Consider the following 24,347-nt stretch of genomic DNA (forward strand, 5'->3'; position numbering starts at 1 on the left):
TCTGGACCACAATGTCATCCATCCCAGAGTAGGGACCTAGAAGCATGCTCTGGAGGTAAGGAACCTGGGGGGGATGGAGTAGGGGCGGGCGTGGGGGTGGGCATGGAGGTGCAGGGAGGAGGGTGGAGGACAACCCAGAGGTGGTGGCCTGTGAGCTGGGCCTGGCGCATGAGTCAGAGTTTGTCAGGTGGAAAAGGGAAGGGCTGGCAGCCCTGGCAGGGAGCTCAGAGGAGCCGAGGTGTGGTCGTGTGTAAGTAACAGGGTGTGCCTGAGCTGGAGGGGGTGGAGTGGGGGTAAAAGATGAAGTCAGAAAGGTGCGCTAGGGCCGGCCATGACGGGCCTGGAACTCCAGGCTCAGGGTTGGGTCTGTCCTGCGGGTGAAGAGGAAGCGGAGCCGACATAGGGACCAGACGTGCGCCAATTGTGGGGGCGGGGGCGGCGCTGGAGCAATGTTCTGGGAAGACACGTCCTCCGGCCTCATCACCCTGAGTTCCAGCCCCAGTGTCCTCCCCATCTCAGCGGAAGGAAAGACGGAGGAGGCCAGAACTTCTCCAGGAGGCTGGGAAACTGGGGAGGGGGGACGTCAGGACGAGCAGATCACTAACTCCCTTGTCTTGACCTATTTGCCAAATTCTTCTCTTAAAAGCGATGCTGCTCCGAGGAAATTCTGAACTCAATCAGGAGTCTCTCAGACAGAGGCATTTCAGGCAGGACCGCCGGAGTACCTGCGGGTAAGGCGGGACCTTCCCCACCTGCGACCTTCGCAAATACTCCCTGTCACCATTGATGACTGGAAGCATTTCACGCCGTGTCGCCCACCCCTCCCCCCGGGAACAGAACCCCCTAGTTTCACCCTCGAACAGCCCCTCTCCGGCCTCCTGCTGTGTTCACCATCAGGTTTCATCTCAGCTTCTGCTTTAGCGGCGAAAGCAGAACCCACAGGCAGGGAACTGAGAGGAGGGTGGCCAGAGGGGAAGACCCTCGGGACCGCCCCGGAGCCTGGGCCTTTAAGGGCAGGGGCGGGGCGAGCCCTCGGGGGCGTGTCCTCTGGGGGCGGGGCTGTGGCGCGTCTCGGGGCGGGGCCTGGGCCCTGGGGGCGGGGCCGGGGGCGGGGCCGGCCGGGCCTGGGAAGAGCCCGGGACGGTGCAGCGGGCGGGGCGCCCGGGTGGCGGCTCCGGGGCCCGGAAGGTCGGGCGGCGGGGGCCGGCGGGCGGGGATCGGGAAGGCTGCGAGGCCCCGCTGGGTCGAGGTTCGCAGTGTGCGGTCCGAGGCCCGGCCCGAGGTAAGAGGAGCCTCCCCGCCCGCCAGGGCGTCGCCGGAGAACCGAGCAACCGGATTCAACTTCGCAACATCCGTCCAGACTGGGGAACTGAGCACATTGACGTTCCCGGGGTCTCGCGCCCAGAAAGTGCAGCCACAAACGGGATTGCAGCCCCAGTTTCCTGCCCTTCCTCCTTCCTATCAGATCTACACATCTTGCCGTAACGTCTGAGGGCCTGGCACCGGATGGGCGCGCAGGAGGAGCTCAGTTAATGCGCCCTTGCGAATGAGTGCAAGAAATCAGCGGCCAATAGAGATGAGACACGTGCCGATCCTCAAGTTGGGGACCGCAGAGGGGCGAGCATTTATTGAGCCTTTACTGCATGCTCCGACGGGCCAGCATTTATCTCCATTTTACAGTTGAGGAATCAGAGGCTCAGAGAGGTGAAGTGACCACCCCAAGGCCACACAGCTCCTAAGTGGCTGAAACTCAGTTGGAAACCTGGAGTGCCCGGTTCCCACTCCACACCAAGTGAAGTTCCAGAGAACGGAAGAGGGAAGAGTCGGTCAGCAGGTGAGGAAAGAGTGCTAGGACACGGGTCCTCTGCCCTCTTCCCCTCTCCTCCCCCAGGACCTCCTCCTGCCCCTGCCAGGACGTTGAGAAACGTCTGTGCAAAGAATTACCAAAAAACCGTTGTTTTCTGGGCTTCGTTTTTCTAGACGGCAAAAATAAAACATGCTCGTGTACAACGTGTGGAAGAGGCAAAAGAAGAAAATTAGTGTGCCAGTGACTTTTTTCCCCAGTTTAATTTCTTTGGAAGAAAAATGAAGCTATTTTTGCCCTGGCGTTGAGGGAAAAGGCAGATGCTAGACTAGAGTGCAGCCCGCTCGCCTGCTAACAGACTGTGTGATTTTGAGCAATTCTCTTCCCTCTGGGCCTCCATTTCCCCATCTGAGGAGCTGGTGGCTTAGTGGCCTCCTTGCCCTGTGAACTTGGACAATTTATGGGACTCCTCTGAGCCCAGCTGCCCCCTGGGTGAAAGGGATGCAGACAGTAACATCTCCAGAATTATCCCGAGGACCAGATGAGAGAGGCAAGGGGCAGCGGCTGAGGGTCAGGAGCAGGCCTGGCTTCCCCTCTCTGTGCCGCAGTTTGCTCATCTGTAAAGTGGGAATAATAGTAGCCGCCCTCCTGGCAGGTTGTGGGGATTCAGTGAGGTCATCTGTTAAGTGCTTGGCTCATGGAGAGACCGAGAACAACACTGCTTAGTCGTTTCAGAGTAGTGGCACGGAGGCCAGGTCCACATGCAGAAGTCTGTGTTCGTTGTTTTGAGGGCTGGCCCAGTCCCCACCACTGCCCACTTCCCATATTCATCCCCCCACCTGGCCCCTGGGGGCAGCTGTCTCTGGATTCTGAGCCTGGGGGTTGTCCCTTCCAGCCTCCGTATTCTGGCTCGGGGCGGGCAGGCAGGTGGGGCCTAGGTTTCCATGGCGACACTCTTGGGGGCTTGGGAAGTGGGGGTATCTGACCTGCATGCTGGCTGAGCTGGACCCTGGGGCCCTCCATCCAACCTCTACATGGGCTTTCCCTGGGGGGCACAGATCCTCAGCTGAAAAAGTTGTCGGGCCCCTCCTGCTGGGGTCCTGGGGTCTTCCCTGACACCGTCCCTCCTTCTCAGCCCACCCTGCAGGCCGCTTTTGCTGCTGGCCGTGTGGACCTGCACCGCTGCAGAAGGAGAAGTGTGGAGCGTGAGGGCTGGCCCGTGGGGCTGATGGCTGGCAGGCGGCTGCATTTGCCCTGGGTGCCAAACTTGCTCTGGGTGCTGCTGATGGTGGAGACAGCGTTGGGGGCCAGGGGCCCGTCTACAGGGGCCCACCTTAGCCCCCAGTTTCCAGCCTCAGGTGTGAACCAGACCGCCGTGGTAGACGTGAGTACCTAGACAGGACGCTGGCATCAGGTGGGGGTGTATTCGTCTAATTGACAAATTTTTATTGCACGTGTACTGTGTGCCAGCGGCTGGGCTGACCCCTGGGGTCTACTAGGGGACGATATAGACAAGAATCCCTGCCCTCGCGCAGCTGGTCTCCTGGGAGGACACTAAAGAAGTGAGCTTCTACATTTCAGGTGGTGAGATGCCAAGTGCCCTGCAAATGATAGGATAAAGTGGTATTGGAGAGTAGGGGCTGTCAGGGGAGGGAGTATTTCTAACTATTTCAGACTGGGTGGTCACCGATGGCTTCTGTGAGAAAGTAACGTTCAAGCCAAGTCCTGAATGGAGAAAGGAAGCCGCTTATACAGATATGTGGAGGACGAGCATTCTAGGGAGAGAGAACAGTGAGTGCAAAGGCCCTGAGGCAGGTACAAGCTTAGCGTGTTCCCAGAGCAGTGAGCAGGCCAGAATGGCAGAGTGAGGGGAAAAGTGTTAAGAGTTAAGGATGGAGAGGTAGTGGTGGCCAGATTACAAAAGGCCTTATAGGCTGAGGCTAGGAGGTAAGATTTGTTTTACAACAGTGGGGAGCCAAGGGAGGGTTTAAGCAGAGGGATGTCAAAATCTGGTTGATTTCTTCAAGGGATCTGTCCGGCTTCTCTGGGGAGATTGGATTGAGAAGGGCGAGGGTGGCAGCAGGGAGTGCAGGCTCCCAGAGCTCCAGGTCAGTGATGCTGGTTGTGGAAGATGGGAAAGAAGCGGCGGGATTTCTTCCCAATGTTGAAGGCACCCCGAGATTGCTTAGAGGGAGAGGTACAGTGGGAGAAGGGGAGGAGTCCAGGATGGCTCCAGATTTCTGGCCTTCGTGACTGCGGGGATGGCAGTGCCGCTGACTTGGATGGGAGCACTGAGGCAAGAGCCATGGGGACACTTGGGTGAGGGGCAGGGACGGTCTGAGCCGTTGAGACGGACTGCAGGGAACTTGTGTCGTTCCATTCTGATGTCTGTGAGGGGAGGAGAGGTCAGAGAGATCTGATGAGAGGCTGGAGGCGGGGGGCTGCTCCAGATGACTCCCGGAGTCCCCACCACCCGTGGGGGCCGTTCTCTCCGGGTATCTTCTCCGGGGAGAATGGAATAGCAGCCTCCTCCCCTCGTGAGCTGACGGGCGATGGGCTGAGTCTTAGCACCCACGCCCACTTTATGGGGCTGCAAAGAGCCTGCATGCCCGCCCTCCGAGGCAGGCCGACAGGTAATTACACCCATTTTACAGATGGGAAAGTGGTTTGTGGTTACTGTGGTCATCAACTTGACTGCCGCCTCTTGGGGTGTGCTCCTTGCGGGCAGGAAAACTGGGGTGATCTGTGGCTCGTGCCAGGTGATGTCTCTGAGCTGTTGAGCACCTGCGCCAGCACTGTGCCGAGCCCAGCGAATCCGCCCCCGGTCCCCTGAGATGGGCAGGATTGTCTCTGTGCTGTGGATGAGGACCCTGAGGTTCAGGGAAGTGACCGAGCCAGGAGAGGGGCCGATATTTTCCTGGGTGTCCTTAGTGACTCAGGGAAGAGGATGAGAAGGGAATGGAATGGGTGGAGAATGAAAAGTCACCCCCCCTCGGCCCAGAGCAATAGCACCCTACCTCTGCCGCCCCAGGGCAGAGAGCCGGGGACTCATCTCGATGGCCCTGGAGGAGGGGTGGCCAGCTGGGGTGGGGGCAGCGGGCTGCACAGGACTGTGGTTCTGGAGCCAGAACTGGGGGATGCGCCTGCTGACTCACTCGCCGTCAGGGCGACGGAGGTGAGCTGCCATGGGAACTCTCGCTGTGTCCTCCCTGGCTGACCCTGAGCCCGGGGAGGACGGAGGACAGGAAGTGAGGGGGAGGGCAGGCAGAGGAGGCTGTCCCTGCCCAGTGGGGCAGTTGCCCCAGGAGCTTCAGCTGGTAACTTCCAGGCAGAGCTGGGTTTGAAACCACCTCTCAGTGTTGGGCTGTGTGCCCTTGGGCAACTCACTTTGCCTCTCTGTGCCTCCCTTTTCTTAACTTTAAAGTGGAAATAATTGTACCAACCTCCTAGGTCTGTTACAAAGACTGAGTGAGATGGTGCCCAGCACACTGTGTGGCAAAACAGTTATGAGGGCCTACTGTGTGCCAGGCAGTGTGCAAGACTTTGGTGGGAGAGGCAGACGTTAAACCTGTCTGTGCTCCAAAGTCCCGGGGCGATGAGAGCTTATAACTGATCTGACCTAGGCTGGGGGTGGTCAGGGAAGGCTTCCTGGAAGAAGCGTCTCGGGAACTAAGAATTGAAGGATAAATGTGGATTAACTGGGGGGAAAGAAGGAGGGGGGTGCCAGGCAGCAGGAACAGCACAGAGAATGGTACAGGGGGCTCAGTGTTGCATCAGTGAAGGGCCGGTGGGCCAGGCTGGGGAGGTGGCCAGAGGGCTCAGAGGTGAGAAATCTCCCCTCCAGTGTCGTGTTGGCAGGAGGGCGGGGGGGGGGGGGGGGGGGGTGTGGAACTGTGATTTGGCAAAGCTTATTTTTCTTATATTATGGCAAAATAGACATAACCTGAAATTCACCGTCTTCGGCCTCTCTAAGTGTGCAGTCCAGAGGCATTCAGTCTGTTCACACTCATGTGCGACCATCACCGCCACCCGTCGCCAGAACTTTTCCATCTTGCAAAACGGACACTCTGTCCTCATTAGACAGCTCCCCCCCAGCCCCCACCCACCTTCTACTTTCTGTCTCGGTGACTTTGCTCCGGGTACCTCAGATAAATAGATTCTACAGTAGTTGTCTTTTTGTGCCCAGCTTACTTCACTGAGCATGACATTCTCCAGGTTCATCCGTCTTATAGTGTGTCAGCAGGTTTTCCTTTTTAAGGCCGGATAATATTCCATTGTGTGGACCTGCCACACTTTGGTCATCCATTTATCCATCGATGGCCACTCAGGTTGTCCAGAAAGACCTTCTGGCTACTGTGAATATTGCTGCTCTGCCCATGGATGTACAAATCTCTCTTCAAGACCCTCTTTCCGTTCTTTGGGGTCTATAGCCAGAAGTGGGAGTGCTGGACCAAACGGTAATTCAATTTTTGATGTTTTTGAACCGCCATGCTGTATTGCACGGCGGCTGCACCATCGTACATTCCCGCCAACAGCGCACACGGTTCCAATTTCTCCACGTCCTCTCCAATGCTTATCTTCTTCTTTAATAGTCGCCATCCTGATAGGTGTGAGATGGTATTGACAAAGCTTTTGAATGGAAAAAATTGACAAGGGGGACCTTACAGGCCGAGGGCATTCCCTCAACAAGTGCACACGTGACGTGACAAAGGGCAAATATCCGTTGTCTGGCGAGCTATTCCCAGTCAATAAGAAAAAGCCAACATTCTCATTGGAAAAGCTGACAGTTCAGAGAAGGATGGGAATGGCCGTTAACCCATGGCCAGCGCTCAGGACCTGCAGTTTAACGGGAAGACGCCTCCCACACTGGCCTGGACGGGACTCGTGGCACCCGTGTGGGTGCAGGCGTGGAACCGCACCTTTCCCGTTGCTGGTGGAGTGTGTGTAAGCAGTGTGGGGAGGGTATTTTGGCCAAAAATCCATCAACGTTTAAGACGCTTATGCCTCTGCCACAGACACATGGGCCCTGCCCACATCCTTTGGACCCTCCTATTTCAGTGGGCTTCTGTGGACTTCAAGTTGCCAGTACCTTTTCCAGAACCTTCCATGAGCATGGTGGGTGGAAGTGCTGGGGAACTGGCACCTCCCTCCCCAGCAGGCTCCTCGTGACTGATGGAGTCGGTGTATAAATACCCAGCTCCCCAGCCCAAGGTGGGACGTGTCTCAAAGCAGCCTTCACCGCCTGCCTTCCCTCCCCAACCCACGTCCCCATTTCGGAGCCTGCGTTCCATACACGTCCCAGACAGACTGCTCACACATAAATCCTTGTCTCTGGGTCGATTCTGGAGGAAGCCAGACCAGGATATGCTCTGACTCAGCACTTTCACTTCTGGAATCCTCGCTGACACAATACTCTCACGTGTGCTCAGAGTTGCATGCAAGGAAGTTGGTTGTTGGTACTCTTGACGAATTAGACACTCCAAATGCCACCAGGAGGGAAGTGTTACCTCCGCTGTGTGTCATCCATAGTAATGGGTTCCAACTCTGACTCTGCCACTGAGCAGACCCTGGGTCATCGCCTGACTCTCCTCATCTGTAAAACGGGCATGATAACAGTACCTTCCTCACGAGATGGTTGTACAGATTAATCGAGATACATTTTAAGCTCCTGGCTCTGTCCCTGGCATAGAGAAATCACTCAGAGTGTTTTGACTCCTATCGCTTTCTTCATTGTTACGTGTATTAATATAGGGCATATATGTGAAGTGGGAAAAGCAAGTTGCAGGAACCTGAGATCTAGGATGGAGCCATTTCTATAAAACAAAACAAACGTGTAATAGGATGGATATACAAGTGTCATTGAACTGAGAAATGTCTATAAGGGTACGCTCCAAACTGATCATGGTGGGACCTCTGAGAGCGAGGTGGGATTATGGAGGACGGGGATGAGAAGGGTAGATTTAGAAATCTTTATGCGTCGTTTCTTTTTATTTTGTTTTGTTTTTTAAACCAACGTATTCATAAATTACTCATGTTAATTTCAAATGCAAGTTTATTTTTATAGATTAAAGCGTGCCGTTGGCACGTGGAGGGGATGGGGGCTTAGAGAACCAGAGTGAAGGAGCTTATCTTCAGCTGCTTGGGTGGGCCTGGTCCAGGCTCCCGTGGGGTGTCAGCCCCTGATGTCCCCCGTTTCCTGCAGTGTCGAGATGTGTGTGGCCTGAACGCCTCTGACCGCTGTGCCTTCATCCGGACCAACCCTGACTGCCACAGCGACGGGGGGTACCTGGACTACCTCGACGGCATCTTCTGCCACTTCCCCGCTGACCTCCTCCCTCTGGCCATCGCCCTCTACGTGAGGCCCTGCCCCGGGGAGCCCGTGAGAGGGGCGGGTGACCCGGGCTGGACTTAACGCCCCCTCCCCTCGCCGGCCCCCCAGGCTCTCTGGCTGCTGTACCTGTTTCTGATTCTAGGAGTCACTGCCGAGAAGTTGTGAGTTTGCCCTTGGCCTCAGGTCCAGCCTATAGATGGGAAAAGGGAGTCCCAGGAGGTTGACGTTTGGGTGACCCCGAGTTTGGGGGAAGGATGAGGACAGGGGTCACCGACCGTGGAAGCACTGACCGTTTGCTTTTCCTCCGTAGTTTCTGCCCTAATTTGTCTGCCATTTCCACCACGCTCAGGCTTTCCCACAACGTGGCAGTATCCTTTTGTCGACCTGGACCCTGGAGGGAGGGAGGGAGGGAGGGAGGGCAGGGAGGGGGGCGGCTGGGAGGCGGGGTGGGGGGCTCATGGCCCAGGAAAGGCCTGGGCAGGCTGGGGCCCCTGCACCGAGCCCCCTTGACACGCTCCCCCATGGCGTCACCTTCCTGGCATTTGGGAACGGCGCGCCGGATATCTTCAGTGCCATAGTGGCCTTCTCGGATCCGCGCACGGCCGGCCTGGCCTTGGGGGCCCTGTTTGGTAGGAGCGGCCCGCCTGGGGGTGGCGGGGCAGCAGGAGCAGCGCAGGGGGCTGAGCTGGGTGTCCTCTCCTCCAGGCGCGGGCGTGCTGGTCACCACCGTGGTGGCCGGCGGCATCGCCATCCTGCGCCCCTTCACAGCCGCGTCCAGGCCCTTCCTCAGAGACGTTATCTTCTACATGGTGGCCGTGTTCCTGACCTTCACCGCACTCTACCGCGGCCGAGTGCCCCTGGCGTGGGCGCTGGGTGAGCAGACAGGGGGCCGGCGGGGTTATCCCGGCGCTGAGGGCTGGGAGGCACAGGACAGGCAGGGGTGGCCAGCAGGGCAGAGAGTCAGCTTTGGTTCTAAGTGATGGAAACCCTACTCCAGCCGGCTTGAGAAAAAGGGGAGCGTGTGGTTCAGATAACCAAAGGGGGCGGGGCAGAGGCAGGGGCGATGTTCAGAATTTTCACAGTTTCAAATTTGAACAAGCCGTGGAGCCGGGATGCTGACTGTGGCCATCAGGGGCCCGGCAGCGTCCACGTCCCATCCAGAAGGCTCGAGGGACACGGACAGGGGGGCGTTTTGCAGAGGGTTAAGGAGACCGACGAGGGACACTGAGATGCAGAGACCCCCAGGGACCAGCAACAGTGGGAGCCCCTGAAGGGGCAAGGAATGGGTGACTGGAGCCTAGTGAGGCTGGAGGGCCGGACCTGGTGCCGCCCAGCGTGCGCGACAGTCATGGGGGCTCACGGGCCCTGCCAGGGACAGAGTACCACAGCAGGGAGGGGCGGAGAAGACGTAGGCAGACTCTCTCCCGCTGCCTCTGATTTGCGGCCGGGTCTCCCACCGGCCGAACCCAGCACAGCCAGAGCTCAGGACACAGAGCAGGACGCCGACCCTTAGCACTTGAGTGGGGTCCTGGAGGCCACTGTCTGTGCCAGGCGTTACCTCCTTGATTGCTGGATTGTAGGGGGACAGGAAGAGAGGTGGGAGGGGAACATGGGCCGAGGAAGGTAGGGGAGCAAGGTGGGGGCAGGACATGGCCATTTCCCTACTGGTACTGGGCGGGGCTGACACACAGAGCCACCAGTGACAGCCAGCAGCAGCAGCACTGCCGCTCTTGTTGTCTGGGCCCTGTGCGCGGCCAGGCTGCCACTTGGTGACGGCCTGCGCCTTTGTCTGCAGGTTACCTAGGCCTGTATGCGTTCTATGTGGTCACTGTTGTTCTCTGCACCTGGATCTACCGATGGCAGCGGAGGAGGTCCCTGGTCTACTCCATGCCAGGGACGCCAGGTGAGCGTCTGAAGTGAGCCCCCAAGAGAGGCCATGGGGCTGGCCCGCCTGTGCCTCGCTGTTCCTCCGTCTCTTGAGCCCTTCACTGCTGCCCGGCTCCTCCTGCTTCCTCTACTCCTTCCGCCCACGTCCTACCTCCGCGCTTTCGCTGCTGCCGTCAGCCTCCTCATTGTCTCTTGTCCAGGCCCCGCACTTCTGCCTCCTCCGTGCTGTCGCCAGGACCGTCTTTCTAAGAGCTCCCACTACCCCCGGGGTCAAATCCAGACGCTTCCGTGTGTACAAATGCAAACATAACACACAAGCACAGATACATGCACAGCACACGTGCACAACCACAAACACGTATGCAAACAGATGCCACACACGTATACAACACACATGTGTACGTAAATACATGCACACACACAAATATATACACACAACACACACAAATAGAAAATACACGCACAGCATGCACACACGTGTAATTTATCGAGTGCTCACTGCCTGCTAGGCACGTGTATCATTTTGCTCCTTCTTCCCGGCGAGGCTGTCAGGTGACACTATTAGTGTCCCTTTTGTGGATGAGGAAAGACTCAGGAAGGTCAAATCCTTGCCAGGCCAGAGAGCTAGAGAGAGGCAAGCTGGGACTCGAACCCTGGGCGCCCAGACCCCAAAGGCCATCGCCTGCCCGCAGTGCCAGAGGCCACAACTGGAAACCTAGAGGCCACCTCTTACGTACAGAAGTGTTGTGTTTCATGGTGTGACCAGTATGTTCTTTTAGAAAATTCGGCCAAGATTGAAAATGAAGAGATTTGATGTGAAAATCCTAAAGTTTGGCTTCTCTTGAAACCGGAGAAGACGTGGCCCGGTGCTCCACCCCTACCTGGCACAACGGGTGGAGCTGAGTGTCCCTCTTAGGACGAGGCGTGTGCTCCAGTTTTCCCCAGTCCCCACCGCTCTCTGTCGTCTCCCCGCACGTGGAGGCGGGTGGGTTGCAGCCCTGGTTATGTTGGGGAATTGGCCTATTTCCCTCTGTCCGTGCTTGGCGCCTTTCAGCCTTGGAGCCTGAGAACCTTGCACTGGATCTTCTGCCATTTGTGCCGGGCCTCAGCCTTCTTCTCCAGACTCATTTCTTAGCCTGAACTCTGCACCCGAGCTGTGTGGAGCCGCCCCCACAGCCCTGAACATGCTGTGCTCCCTCTGGCTTTCTCTGGGCCTTTGCATGTGCTGTCCCCTCTCCCTGGTGTGCCCTCCTTCTGAAAAACTTAAGAACTCAGCACAAAGTGCGTTCTATGGGGACCCCCAGGTGTCCCCTCTGGGCTTGCACAGCTTCCTGACTCACCCCAGCACAGCCTTTATCCCTCCATTCTGTTATTAACTTACTTATATGTCTGTCCACTGGACTGTGAGCTTCTGGAGGGCAGCACTGTGTCTCATTTCCTCTTATGCCCCTCCTACAGGAAGTCTGCCACGATTTTTCCTCTCCTCCCCTCTTTGTCCGCTGAGCCTTCAGAGTTCGGCTGACATCACCCCTGTGCTGTCTTCTAGACCCATCATGGCCCATCAGGCTGGAACAAACGGGGACAGAGGCCTGGAGAGGGACCCCGAGTCCCCTAGAGATAGGATTAGGGGAGCACCCACTCCTCACTCGAGGGGGCCGTTTCCTTTCAGGCCTTTCTGTGCTGGGCCCAGGTCTGTCAGCCTTCCAGAGGCCTCCTGTGCAAAGTCACATGGGAAAGGAAAAATAGGGTGGGTTCCAGATTCTGAAAGGTACAAAACTGAAGTCGGTAAATGTTTGAGTTACGTCTTACTCAGTTTATCGTTAGAGCTGCATCATCCCACTTGAAAGTGTCTTGTGTTAGACTTTTTCACTCTGTGAGAATCCCTGAGCATGCGTGGTGATTGCTGAGACGTCCAAAACACAGAGGGCCTGGGCACCTGCCCCTGAAAGCTGCCGTGTCCCGGAGGTGCCCTCCCTTGGCAGGGCGGTGGGCAGGGTCTGGGCTCCCTGGCTGGCTCACGTGAAACGCCCTCCCTCCTACAGAGATGCTCTCAGAGTCCGAGGAGGACCGAGTGTCTTCCAATACCAACAGCTACGACTACGGTGAGTCAGAGACACTGTGCCCTGCGGGGGTCGGGGCACGGGGCAGGGCCGGGCGTGGAGAGACGGGGAGAGGGGGCTGTCCAGGTGCCAGGAGCGAGGCTGCACACCAGCCTCACCTGCCCCCTGCCAGGCACTGGGTGTTCCTCCTTCAAGGGTTGGAAAGTCTGGTGGGAGGCGGGGAGAGGGTTTCCTGGAGGCTGAGCTAGCCCCGGACCCCCGCCCCTCCCCGCCTTGTGCACACAGGGGAGGAGTACCGGCCGCTGCTCTTCTCCCAGGAGACCACGTTTCAGATCCTGATCCACGGCCTCAACCCCCTGGATTACAGGAAGTGGAGGAGCAAGTCAGCATCCTGGAGGGCCCTCAAGGTGCTCAAGGTAGGAAGGAGGGACCCTGGAGCCGTCTCCTGGCTTCATGACAGCGGCAGGACAGTGGCCACACAACCTTCTCCAGCGCAATGAGACGGGAGGGGCTGGGGTCTGCTGAGACTCTCCTGGAATCGATGACCTGCGACTCGATGGGGAAACTGAGTCATAGAGCTTGGCCGAGGGCCTGACCTGGGGCTCTGCCCACCACGGAGTAAGGAGAGCATCTTCCCAGGGACAGAGAGAAAGGACTGGGTGAGGGCAGGGACCTGGGGCTGGGGAAGGAGTGGGTCACGGTGAGGTCCCAGGAGATGAAGATGGCGTTTTCTGATCACCTGCTGCTTCCTGAGCCAAGTGTCTCCTGGAGCCTAGATCTCAGCGGGGTCCCCAGGCTGATACACACAAGGACCACTGCGGCCGCTGCCACCACCTGTATCATGAAAGTCAGGGCTCTCACCCCCGCCCGCACCTCCTCCTGGAGACAGCCCAGAAAGCCTGTGTACAGTGACGCCTCCTCAGTCCCAGAGGGCAAGGAACGAATGTATTTGCACCCCACGGTGGCTCTGGCTGAGTCGTGACCTGGGGCAAGTCCCTTCACCTCTCCGAGCCTCCGTTTCCTCCACTGCAAAATGGGGATGAGGATGGTGCCTTCCTTCCAGGTTGTTTGTGTTAGTAAGTTATTGCTGCAGCAATGCTGCGTAACAAACAACCCCCAGAGTGCCACTGACTTACGATGACAACGTATCTTCTCATTCAAGGGCGTCTGGGTCATCTGGGCTGCGGCTGGTGACTCAGGTCTGCCCCACATCTCACTCCGGGGCCAGTGGGTCCTTGGGAGCGAGCTCTTTTCTTGGCGGAAGAGACGGAGGCAAACTTCACAAGCACATTTTAAGCCTCTGTTCACGTCACGTTCACCAACAGCCCACTGGCCAAAGCAAGTGACATGGCCAAGTTCAAGTTCAATGGGATGGGGAGATCTATTCTGCAGACTCTAGTCATTTGACAAAGCGTGTGGGTGTTTAATTCCCTTATAGGAGGGACTGGAGTATTGGGAACAATATCCATCCTACCACAGTGGGTGTGACAATTTCGTAAACTACTGTGAAGGGCTGGGTACAGGGCCTGGCAGATAGTAAACGCCCCCTAAGTGTTATTACTAATTTAGTTATTGGCTAGAACACAAGGTGTGGGGCCACTCAGAGCTGGCCCTGCATCCAGCTGCATTTGCCCTTCTGTGTGGCTTTGGAGAAGTTCCTTAACCTCTCTGAGCCTCAGTTTCTTCAACTGGAAGGTAGGAAAATAATAGTTCCTGTGCCCAGGGTTGTTGTCGGGATTAGCGGATAAGATGCTGTGGCTGAAGAAGCGCTCCCCAGAGATGTCCACGACCTGATCCCCGGAACCTGTGAATGTGTTCCTGATATGGCAGAATGGGCTTTGCAGACGTGATGAAGGCTCTTGAGATGCGGAGGGTATCCTGGCTTATCCAGGTGGGCCCAGTGTCATCACAGGGTCCGCACAGGGAGAGAGGGGGGCAGGAGGGTCAGAGTCAGAGGAGGAGATGTGACAACAGAAGCCCAGCTTGAAGCGACTCAGGGCCACGAGCCAGGGAATGCAGGCGCCCCCTGGAAGCTGGAAAGGGCAAGGACGCGCGTTGCCCCATTGATCCTCCAGAGGGAGCACAGCCCTGCCGAGCCCCTCATCTCGGGACTGTGTCCCCAGCACTGAGAGGGGACCGTGTGTGTTGTGTGAAGGCCCTCGGTGTGTGGCCCTTGGTCACAGCATCAGGAGACCGATCCAGGTGCTTCGGGGCCTGCACACGGTCGGTGCTCCAGCACCAGCAGCCTTGTTGTGAGTGGCTGAGCCCGGGGGGCGGCCAGCCAGCACAGGCCCCCCCCACATCCTGCCTTCGCGCCCCCGATAGCTGCCCGTGGAGTTCCTGCTCCTCCTCACCGTCCCCGTCATGGACCCCGACAAGGACGATGGCAACTGGAAGCGGCCCCTCAACTGCCTGCACCTGGTGGTCAGCCCCCTGGTCTTGGTCCTGACCCTGCAGTCGGGGGCCTGTGAGTATCCCCTCCCCCAGGCTGCCCACCTTCTGCCTCCCCACATTCCAGAGTTTTCTTCTCAGCCACACGGGGGACCCTGGGCCAGTGGCAGAATCCTGGACATGCAGCAGGCACTTAATATGTGCTTATGCCATAAGGGATGCCAGCCTCCTGCAGTTAATTGATCCAGTCCTGCTGGTTCCAGACGGAGGCTGCGAACGAGTGGCCCTTGGACCAGGTCCAGCCCTCTGGCTGTTTGCCTGCATTAAAAAATTTGGAGATTTCACTTCAAAATCCAGGTCTGGGCTTCTCAAGAAGATCTGGGCCGTATTCCTGGAGGCAGAATTGCCTGGAGCTGAGCAGGGGCATTCCCCGATGGGGGTGCCTGCCGTCTGAAGCATCACAGGCCCCCCATTGCCTCTTGGGTGACCTGGGTGGGTTACCTCACTCATATATGTAAGCTGGCTGGTCCCCACTGGCATGTCACTTTTCTCTGTCCCAGGCTGTCCTCTCCTTTTCTGACCTGCTCTGGCGGAAGAAATGCCCAGTCTTGTCAGGTAGCTTCTAACTCCCACGGGTCAGGTTCTTCCTGTTGTCTAACTTTAGTATCTCGTGCTGCCCATTCTTCTCTCTGTCATCCTCCCCCTGAGCCCAGGGGCACCACCTGGAGGTGGAGGTGTGGCTCTGGTGGCAAATGAGTGGTCCGGTGTGGCGTTATTTGCTCTAACTGTGTCAGCATGAAAGGGCTGTGAAATTCCTGTGAGTTTCTCCCCTGATTTATGGGGGACACAGGCACCGAGGGAAGGTGAGGCGGAGGGGAGGGGAGAGACAATCAGGGCACAGGGCCACCCCAGAGCTGAGGAGGGCACGCCCTGGGGGTGCCAGCTGTCTGGTCGGTCACAGCCCTCCGTTCCCTACGGAGCCGGGACGCCCAGCCTCTCAGCCCAGGGACTTGCTTTCACAGTCCGTGTGGCTGCTTAAAAGAGTGGTTCTCAAGCATCAGTCACTCACGAACCATCTTCTTGATGTTTCTCCCATTCTACACTCTTGTATATGATATTTTTCTTCAATCAGCTCTCTGCTTTTAAACCTAAATTTATTGAAAAGGAAACTTATTACCTGCATCAATGTGAAAGTGACGTCATTTCCAATAAATCAAGGTAACAGCGGAAGTAAATGCCGTGGGGTTGCGGCCTCGAGCGGGAGCCTGTCAGCTGGGCGTCTGGCAGGTGGCAGAGATGCTGCAGGCGGTCAGCGCCCATGGAGGCCTTCTCCTGGGTGCAGGGGGAGCTGCAGACGGAGCGCCTCCCTGAGATGTGCTCCTGTGGTAGGCAGCGTCTCGTCCACATTCCCAACACCATCTAGTGGCATTTGTGACCCCCTTCTGGGCTGAGCACTGCATAGAGAGAACGCCCAGACTCGGCTCCCTGCCCGGGGTGGGTGTTGTGTCTGCCGGCAGAGCCCCCAGTCTCACTGCAGCCTCCAGCCACCTGCGTCGCCAGGCCGCCCCCAATGCCATCTTTCCAAAGTGCCACTTTTGCAGGCTGTGGTCACACCTCCACTCAGAGGCGTCCTGGGAGAAGCCCATGTCCCCCAGCAGTCATTTGGGCCAGCGTGTCCCCAGCCTTTCTCTGCGATTGCCGGCACGGACCTGCTCCCCTCTGCCACGGCGCCCCCGCCCCCTCAGGGCCCCCAGGAGCTCTCTGGCTCCCCACGTCCCCCCTCCTCCTAGAGCCCCTCTAGTGCAGGCTTGGCGCATCCAGAGAAGGGCCTCTGAGCAGGTGCCAGGTTCCAAAGCCAGTGTTTTAGTGAAACGCATTTGTCACAATTACTGAGAATCACCCGTGATGTCTCATACACACGATGTTGTGCATTTGGCCCCCACTGACGTTTGAGGGCCAACGAGCTGGACTAAGAGAAGGACAAAAGCAAAGTCTGGGTGCGTGGTATGGGCCCTCAAGCCCTCCGCTGCCTGTAAGAGCAGGACCGCCTCCCCAGGGTGCAGAGGGTGGTGTGCGGAGAATTCTGCCGTGTGCTGCCGGCTGCAGGGTTTCCTCCTTTCAGTGTTTCACTGTGAAGCCTCTGGCACCTTCATAACTTTAGGGCGGATTGGTTTGGGGCATAGACTTATCAGGAGAGCGGGTGCCGGGCTCCAGAGCCAGTGGGAGGGTTGGGTTGGACTGTACGGTTCCTCGCGTGGAGCGATGCCCAGCCATGGGAACGCCTGGCTGGAAGCTCGGCTGGACAGAGCATCGTGGCTGATTAGTAATGTCTGCCATGGGCACGGGAGAGGGTATGGTAATGAGGAGGCTTGGCCATCCCCATCCTGGTTCCAGGAGAAAAGGCCGGAGAAGTCTGTTTTTCATGTGTCTATCTTTCTTTCCTATGTGACTCACTTGAGGGCAGGGGCTGTGTCTTTCATTTCTCTGTCCCCCTGAAGTGCCTGGGACAGGACTGGGCACACAGGAGGTGTCTACCTTACATCCAAGCAATTGAGCGTCGTGGGTTTTATCTGTGGTTCTCCCCGAGGCCCCTACAGTCATTCTGGGGGGCCTCCAGGAGGAGGTGGCGAGCTGAAGCTGCAGAGGGCAACCAGCTCCCTTTCTTGTCCCTCTGCAGATGGCGTCTATGAGATAGGTGGCCTCGTTCCCGTGTGGGCCGTGGTGGTCATCGCGGGCACGGCTGTGGCTGCAGTGACCTTTTTTGCCACATCCAACAGGCAGCCCCCCAGGCTTCACTGGGTAAGCATCCTTCGCTCTCTGAGCTGGGACGGGGACGCTGAGGGCTCCCAGGAGGATGTCCTGGGGCAGTTAGGCCAGTAAATGACACATCTTTAAAGCCACTTTTGAGGGGTTTGGTAGCTGTTCAAGGTCCTGTTTGGGGTGGTAACAGCTTTATTTTATTGAGATGTAATTCACATAGCATGTAATTCACCCATTTGAAGGGTACAATGCAGTAGTTTTTAATATAGTCACAGAGTTCTGCAGCCATAGCCACAATCAATTTTAGAGCACTGTCGTTGCCCCAAAAAGAACTCCAAACACTTCTCTGCCCCCCTGCCCTGCTCACTGCCGGTGCGCCTTCTGTCTCTGTAGATGAGCCTGTTCTGGACGTTGCATGTAAAAATGGACTCACACAGTGTGTGGTCTTTTGTGACTGGCTCCCTTCACTCAGCAGAATGTTCTCAAAGTTCATCCGTATGGTAGCAGGTGTTAGTAAATCGTGCCTTTTCATGGCTAACATGCCATAGTGGGATACAGCACATTCTGCTTGTCCATTCATCCACTGATGGACATTTGGTTGTTTCCACTTTTTGGATATTACGGATAAGGCGCTATGAACATTGGCGTAAACGTTTTTGTCTGGAAATATGCTGTCCTTTCTCCTGGGCGTCTTCCTAGGAGTGAAACTGCGGGACCGAACGTTAAGTGAATGCTCCGCTTTGGGAGGAACCACCAGACTCGCTTCCGCTTCGTTAACGAGGCGACACCGCATTCCTGTGACGGACGGTTTGGTCTCGGCGGGTGTCTGTCCACCCTCTCCGCCGGGCAGCGCGCAACGGAATTTTTAGGCAGTTCCTCTGGAGACTTTTTCTTAAAGTTTACTTAAACATTTTACTTAAAGTTTACTTAAAATTATAATTTGTTACTATCTATTGCTTTAAAAAAGGGTAGTTTTTATCTTGAGAAACTCTGAATTGATGTACCAACGCAAAGGGCATTGACTTTTCAGCACATTGATGGGTTAGAGGAATGGTTTGCAGCCGGAGTTTCTTGCTAGTCTCGGAAGTACTGACACCTGCTCCAATGTGGACGCTCCTTGAAACCATGGCGCTAAGTCAGAGTCACAAAGGACTGTGTGTTGGGTGCGGCCATTTGTATGTCGTGAGTAGGCAAATCCACAGAGACAGAAAGGAGGGGCTGGGAGGAAGGCTGGGCAGGAGGGCGTGACTGCGGTGGGTATGGAGTTTCTTTTTGCGCGATGGGGTGGCACTTGGTCCACAGACTGGAAATCTGACGAAAGCTACGATGAACCCTTTCTTGACAAAGCAGTCATAGTGAGCCAACATTTTATCGAGCACGCACTGTGTGCTGTTGCTGTCCCATTTCACAGATGAGGACCTGAGGCTGTGTCCCTGTTGGGGGCGGGCCTCGGTCCCATCAACACACTGTTCCCTCCCCAGCTCTTTGCTTTCCTGGGCTTCCTGACCAGCGCCCTGTGGATCAACGCAGCCGCCACCGAGGTGGTGAACATCTTGCGGTCCCTGGGCGTGGTCTTCCGGCTGAGCAACACTGTCCTGGGGCTCACGCTGCTGGCCTGGGGGAACAGCATCGGAGGTGACTCGGGCCGGGTGGGATTCTGGGAGGAGCATGGCCTCATCACAGTGCTCATGGCTCCCCCAGCCAGAATGGCGTGTGGGCAGGGGCATCCGGGGCATCTGCCTTCGGTATGTGCTCAGTGCCACTGTCGTTTTGGAGTGACCATCACTGGGCATTGGGGTGAGATGGCCTGGACTTCACCTGGGCCTGGAGACTATGTAGAAGCCCCAGCCTCTTCCCCACTCTCTGATGTGTGGACACCCAGCGGCTCCCCAGAGTTCAGGCAGGACATGGAGCCCATTGCAGCCAACGATGCTAATGTGTCCATGGGTGTGTGACATGTGTAGGCATTCACACATACAAACAAATATCCTTTAGCTACAGCTGCCAAGTAGCGTTGGCCAGGTTGTGCACTGCATGAGAGCATCCAGACAAGGGGTCAGGGGAGCCCAAATCTAGCTCTCTTTCCACTTACTTTTTTGATACCTTTTTCTAATTTGCATGGAGCTACTGTGTGTGCCAGCAGCAAATGGGACTGGGGTGAAAACTTGGTGGTGGTTTGTCATACCCACAGAGTTGCCCCCGGTGGGAAAGAGAGGAGTAAAAGGAATTAAGGAGGGAATCGTGTCTTCTAGGACACTGTGGCCATAGCACCCAGCCAGCTGGTGCAAGGCCCATTAATGTTTGTTGACTGAATGGCTGTGAGTAAGAATGAAGGAGCGAACGACCAAGGAGGGAAGGAGGGAGCCACTCACCACTCAAGGCCTCTTCTCGTCTCCCCGCAGATGTCTTCTCAGATTTCACACTGGCCCGCCAGGGCTACCCGCGGATGGCATTCTCGGCCTGTTTCGGTGGCATCATCTTCAGTATCCTTCATGGGGCTGTCGTCGCCTCAGCACTGGTGGTGCGGGCTCTGGGGGCCATGCTCCGAGCCCCACTCAGGATTGGCTCTTGCTGAACACCTGGGGCAGGTGACGGCTGCTTGGGCCTCAGTTTCTGCATCTGCAAAGGGGGGATGTCGAGAGGACCGACCTGGTAGGGTTGTTGTAAGGACCGATTGAGGTGGCAGAAATGCTGGCGCCTGGCCAGCGCTCGGTGCTGGCAGATGCTCTCATTGTTAGCGCGGTGGTGTTAGCAGGAGCGTGCCCTCTGAAGACCCCCTCCCTCTTGCGTATAGCTGTCGTGGTCTGTAGATGTCAGGGGTTGGCAGACGTTTTCTTAAAAGGCCACAGCGTAACATTTTAGACTTCGCGGGGCACGATCTGTTTTGCAACTACTCAGCTCTGCTGTCGTCATGTCAAACAGCCATAGGCAGAATGTAAAGGAACGGACGTGACTCTGTGCTGATAAAACTTTATTTATAAAAGCAAGCAGTGGGCCAGATTGGCCGGCAGGCTGTGATTTGCCACCCGCTGGTCTATATAGAAACACAAGGTCAGGCAGCCTGGGGCTGTGAAACAGAAAGGGCTTCGAAACCAGACAGTCTTGGGTTCCAGTTCTAGTGTCACGACGTGCCAGCTGTGTGACCTCAGAGCTCGTCCTATTCGGCGGTCTCCTCTGTAAATTCAGAGGGGGTTGGGGTGAAGACGGATGATGAGGTCAAGCACCAAGGTGAGTGCCCAGCACGTGGCAGATACTCAACGAGCAGTAGATGTTGTTGGTTGTGAAATAAAGTGCTATTGTTTAAAAGCGCTTCAAGTGCAGCTCTCCCCGGGTTCCACGAGGCAGGGGCCTGCGGGGTGAGCTGCACGGCAGGCAGCTGGCTGGGGAAACACAGACTCGCCAGGCCGATGCAGGCCTCCCCGCCATTTGTGATCCCCAGGCTGAGACCTGCTCCTGGCTTCCGGGCTGTGGCCTGTCCTGACTCTCAGGGTGGGTGGGAAGGAGGGAGCCCTGCTTGCAGCAGTGTCGCCTGAACACCTGCTCGAGGTGGCCCTGACCCGGGCTCCATCACCAGTCCCCAGTGGACCACGATAGTCACCTCACCTCACCCAGCCTTGGTTTCTCCAGCTACCTAGGGCTCACCGGGTGCCAAGCATTTCTGTCACCTCATTCGATCCTTACAGGCTGAGTGCAGAGTGTACACTGGACACTCATCTTGGAGATGCTAAAACCGGAGCGGATCTCCTCAGTTTTTTTGTGGGGGGCGAGGGGTGGCGTGCAGACCGTAAAGAAAGCCTACAGGGTGTGTGGCCAGGGTTACGGGGCGATTGTTCCAGCAAACTTCCTGAGCCCGGCTGCAGATATCCTGGTGGGGGTGGGGCTGGGCTGCCTGCTCCAGATCTCCAGGGGCCACACGGAGGTGAAGGTGAGTGGCCAGAGGCGTCTGCCAGCGACCTCCTTGTAATGTTGTCTCCTTGTCCTCCCCAGTGGGACGGGAGACGATCCACGCCTCGCAAGTTGACACTTTGTGGCGAGAGGACTTGTCTGAATTTGTGACAGGTCTGATTTGTAGACTATCTTAGAAATATTTTGCATATAAGGTTGGAAAGATGTATTCCTTCCATTTCACAGGGTCACTAGGATGTAGCTTTAGGGGAAGGGCAGGAAGGCCCTGAGTTGGGTCCTGATCCTCTCACTTAAGTCTGTGACTTTGAGGGAGTGAGGACATCTCTGAGCCTCGGTTTCCTCACCTGTGAAATGGGGTCAGTCAGTGACCTTCTCACAGCTTCCTGGATAAGTGTGCATGGGGGAAGGCCAGGCTGAACTCTGTCCCAACACTGCCCCCAGGGGACGGGCTGGGCTCAGAGAGAATAAAGACGCCATCTGTTGAAGATAGCTGCAGACAACGGGGGCCAACAGATTTGGAGAAGGGTCTCACATTGACTATGAGAGGTTCTCCCGCTTCAAGGGTGCCCGAGAACTTCCTGGGGGCGCATGAGGCCTCCTGACCCCTGCATCCATCCCAGGGGGTGGGGGCTGGAAATCTGCATTTCCAGTCAGCCCCTGGGGTCCCTGAAGGTAGGACACTTGAGAAACACTGTTCCAACAAGGTTGAAAACTCAAACACCTGGCGGGCCCGGCAGGTAACCGAAATGTGTGGGCGATGCTGGTGGGCCTCCTGGCCAGATATTCCAGACTTTCTAGAGAATTCAAGACTCCTAGGTGACCTTTTTTATTGTAAAACATTGCATATGGCAAATGGCACCCCGTGCAGAGCAGATTCGACCCGCGGGCGCAACATCAGGCATCTCTGTTCTGAAGGAGGTGGACTCAGAGACCAAACAAGGGAGAAGTTAAGACGAGGAGGGGATGTGGCCCAGTCCTGTGGTTTTAGGGCTCCCCACGTGAAAGCACTTGGAATGTCGTGCGGATGAAAGATGGCGTCATCCATGGGCACAGTCGCCCACCTCCTTCTCCAGTAGCATCCCGTTCTTGAATAGACTCTTGTGGCTAACTTGTAATTAGCCGGCACCAGGGCCAGCCTTTCACAGGGGCCACGCCCGTAAGCAAATAGCTGCTTACCGCCTGAAAAGTTTGCTTTGCTAAAAGATAAACACCCTCTGCAAATTGTGTTTGCCTTCTTCCCGGGCTTAATAGGTCCCTTTCATGATCGATTCTCGGGCAGTTCCAGATAATGAGGCTGGAGGCTGGCTCCCTGAGGGGCCTGTTTCTTTTCTCTTATTCCTTGTGGAGTGTGTGTGTGTGTGTGTGTGTGTGTGTGTGTGTGCGCACGTGCCCCCCCGCCCACGCCCGCATTCCACCGCCTTTGTGCTGAGCTTGGGAAATGCTCCAGCTGGTAATTGCCTAAGACAGAAGGCCTCCTGGAAGGTCACCGTGGAAGGATGTCTGTCCACGGAGTGCTGTTGGGTGCAAAGCACAGGCCGCTCTTCAATACGTGTTGTGTGAGCCCATTGGTGGTTTCAGCTGTGACGTACAGGTCTGTGTGTATGTGCATCCACACATATGTGCACGTACATGTCACCATATGGGGAGGCAGGAGAGGGTATCGATTAAGAGCTGGGACTGTCACTTATTAGTGACTCAGTTTCCTCATCTGCGGAGAGGTGACAATCATAATGCTCCCCTTACGTGTTGGGAAGGTGTGAAACGCCTGGCCTGGTACCCGGTGTTGTCCTTGACAAAGGCTAGATAAATGCTAAGTATGCAAAAGGCAGTTCCCCTGCCTTTTCTGTATCGCTTGAGAACTTTTCAACAACTGCATGAAAATATGTATGTAACGTATATCATATTAGTTTCCTGGGGCGCCATCGCCAATTACCACACACTAGGTGGCTTCAGACGTGGAAATTCTGGGTGGGGTGCCCGCCCACAGGCAGGCCCCGCAGCTGCAGGCTGAAGTCCCTCCCTGGCCCCCCGTGAGGGGCCCTCGACCATCACTTTGCCGGTCAGCTCCAGTGACACGCAGCCTCTTGCCCGTTGTCCCCGCAGCTGGAGCCGGATGGACTGTTGGTGTGGGTGCTGGCCGGCGCCCTGGGCCTCAGCCTCGTCTGCTCCCTGGTCTCGGTCCCGCTGCAGTGCTTCCAGCTGAGCAAAGCCTACGGCCTCTGCCTGCTCCTCTTCTACGCGAGCTTCCTCATCGTGGCCCTGCTCACTGAATTTGGAGTGATTCACTTGAAAAGTGTGTGAGCGAAGCTGTGTCCGCCTGGCGGCGGGGAGGTGTCACCGCAGGCGGTGCGATGGAGGATGGACGACGGAGGGCGGAAGCATCTTCAGTGGAGCTGCCCAGCAGGCGTGGCGGGGCAGGGGCTGTGGCCCTGTTGGGGGGCTCCCTGCTAGATGCTCCCAGTGGCTGCGGTGAGCCGGGAGCACAGCTCAGCCTTATTTCTGGGACTTTGGAGACCGGGCCTCACCGTGGACGGGGTTCCAGACAGAAGCCAGGAGACATCCCTGAATTATCTCCAGAGCCTCTCGAAGGTTGGGGTTCGGGATTTAGGGGATGACTGGGTGCCTTCCAGCCCGGTGATGCTGGGTGACCCCCGAAGTGTTCAGGGCTGGAGCAGCTGTGGAGGCCCAGGCCCCTGCCCACAGTCGCCCTGCTCCCTCCCGCACCTTCTCAGGACTCAAGCAGCTGCCAAGCCCAGCGTTAGGGAGTATGCGGCTCGGGCCGGTGGACAGGACACGTTCTGTGCTATGGCCTCGGGCCAACAAGGGCTGAGCTCTGGGGCTGCACCATCCAACAGAAATAGCCAAATTTTGAACTCGCTAGTCGCCACGTTAATAAAGCCGGAAGAAACAAGCGAAATTAATGGTAATACATTTTATTTAACCCAATGGCTCCAACCTGTCAGCGTGGCGCTGGCCCCGTTCCTGGCCGCCAGAGTGGACGGCATGGCTCCAGGCTCCACCTCTAGGACTCGTGCCGGCCGCCGGCATCCCCTCTGTGCCCTGCTCCTTGGGCTTCCCCAGCTGCGAAACAGGAGTCGACTTGACCCTGCCTGTGCCTACCTCAGGGGGAGCCCCGGGCTGGGGGCCCAGTGCCCGCAGGCTCGCGGGAGGACAGGAGCGCTCGCCGGCGCCCTCCTGCTGCCGTCGG

The 24,347-nt window shown here is 57.0% G+C and overlaps 1 protein-coding gene across 1 annotated transcript; it reads left to right on the plus strand.

The window, feature by feature from the left end:
• The first annotated feature begins 512 nt into the window (after positions 1-512).
• SLC8B1 (solute carrier family 8 member B1) lies at positions 513-24,056 on the plus strand. The gene is made up of 17 exons (XM_023647117.2): positions 513-731; positions 1,309-1,834; positions 2,940-3,188; positions 8,007-8,159; positions 8,244-8,296; positions 8,446-8,503; positions 8,659-8,764; positions 8,841-9,008; positions 9,931-10,038; positions 12,065-12,124; positions 12,368-12,498; positions 14,408-14,549; positions 17,151-17,272; positions 18,715-18,868; positions 19,636-19,716; positions 21,094-21,158; positions 23,243-24,056. Exons 3-17 carry the CDS (start codon positions 3,033-3,035, stop codon positions 23,438-23,440), a joined length of 1,755 nt encoding a protein of 584 aa, XP_023502885.2. The 5' UTR covers positions 513-731; positions 1,309-1,834; positions 2,940-3,032; the 3' UTR covers positions 23,441-24,056.
• Positions 24,057-24,347: the final 291 nt, after the last annotated feature.

This window comes from Equus caballus, chromosome 8 (genome assembly GCF_041296265.1).
Source record: "Equus caballus isolate H_3958 breed thoroughbred chromosome 8, TB-T2T, whole genome shotgun sequence".
NCBI classification, from domain to species: domain Eukaryota; kingdom Metazoa; phylum Chordata; class Mammalia; order Perissodactyla; family Equidae; genus Equus; species Equus caballus.

Coding starts and splice junctions, on each gene's coding strand:
- SLC8B1 (XM_023647117.2), top strand. CDS start 3,033: ATGGCTGGCAGGCGGCTGCATTTGCCCTGGGTGCCAAACTTGCTCTGG. Junction 18,869..19,635: donor CTGGGGGAACAGCATCGGAG/GTGACTCGGGCC, acceptor GTCTCCCCGCAG/ATGTCTTCTCAGATTTCACA. Junction 21,159..23,242: donor GGGGCCACACGGAGGTGAAG/GTGAGTGGCCAG, acceptor TTGTCCCCGCAG/CTGGAGCCGGATGGACTGTT.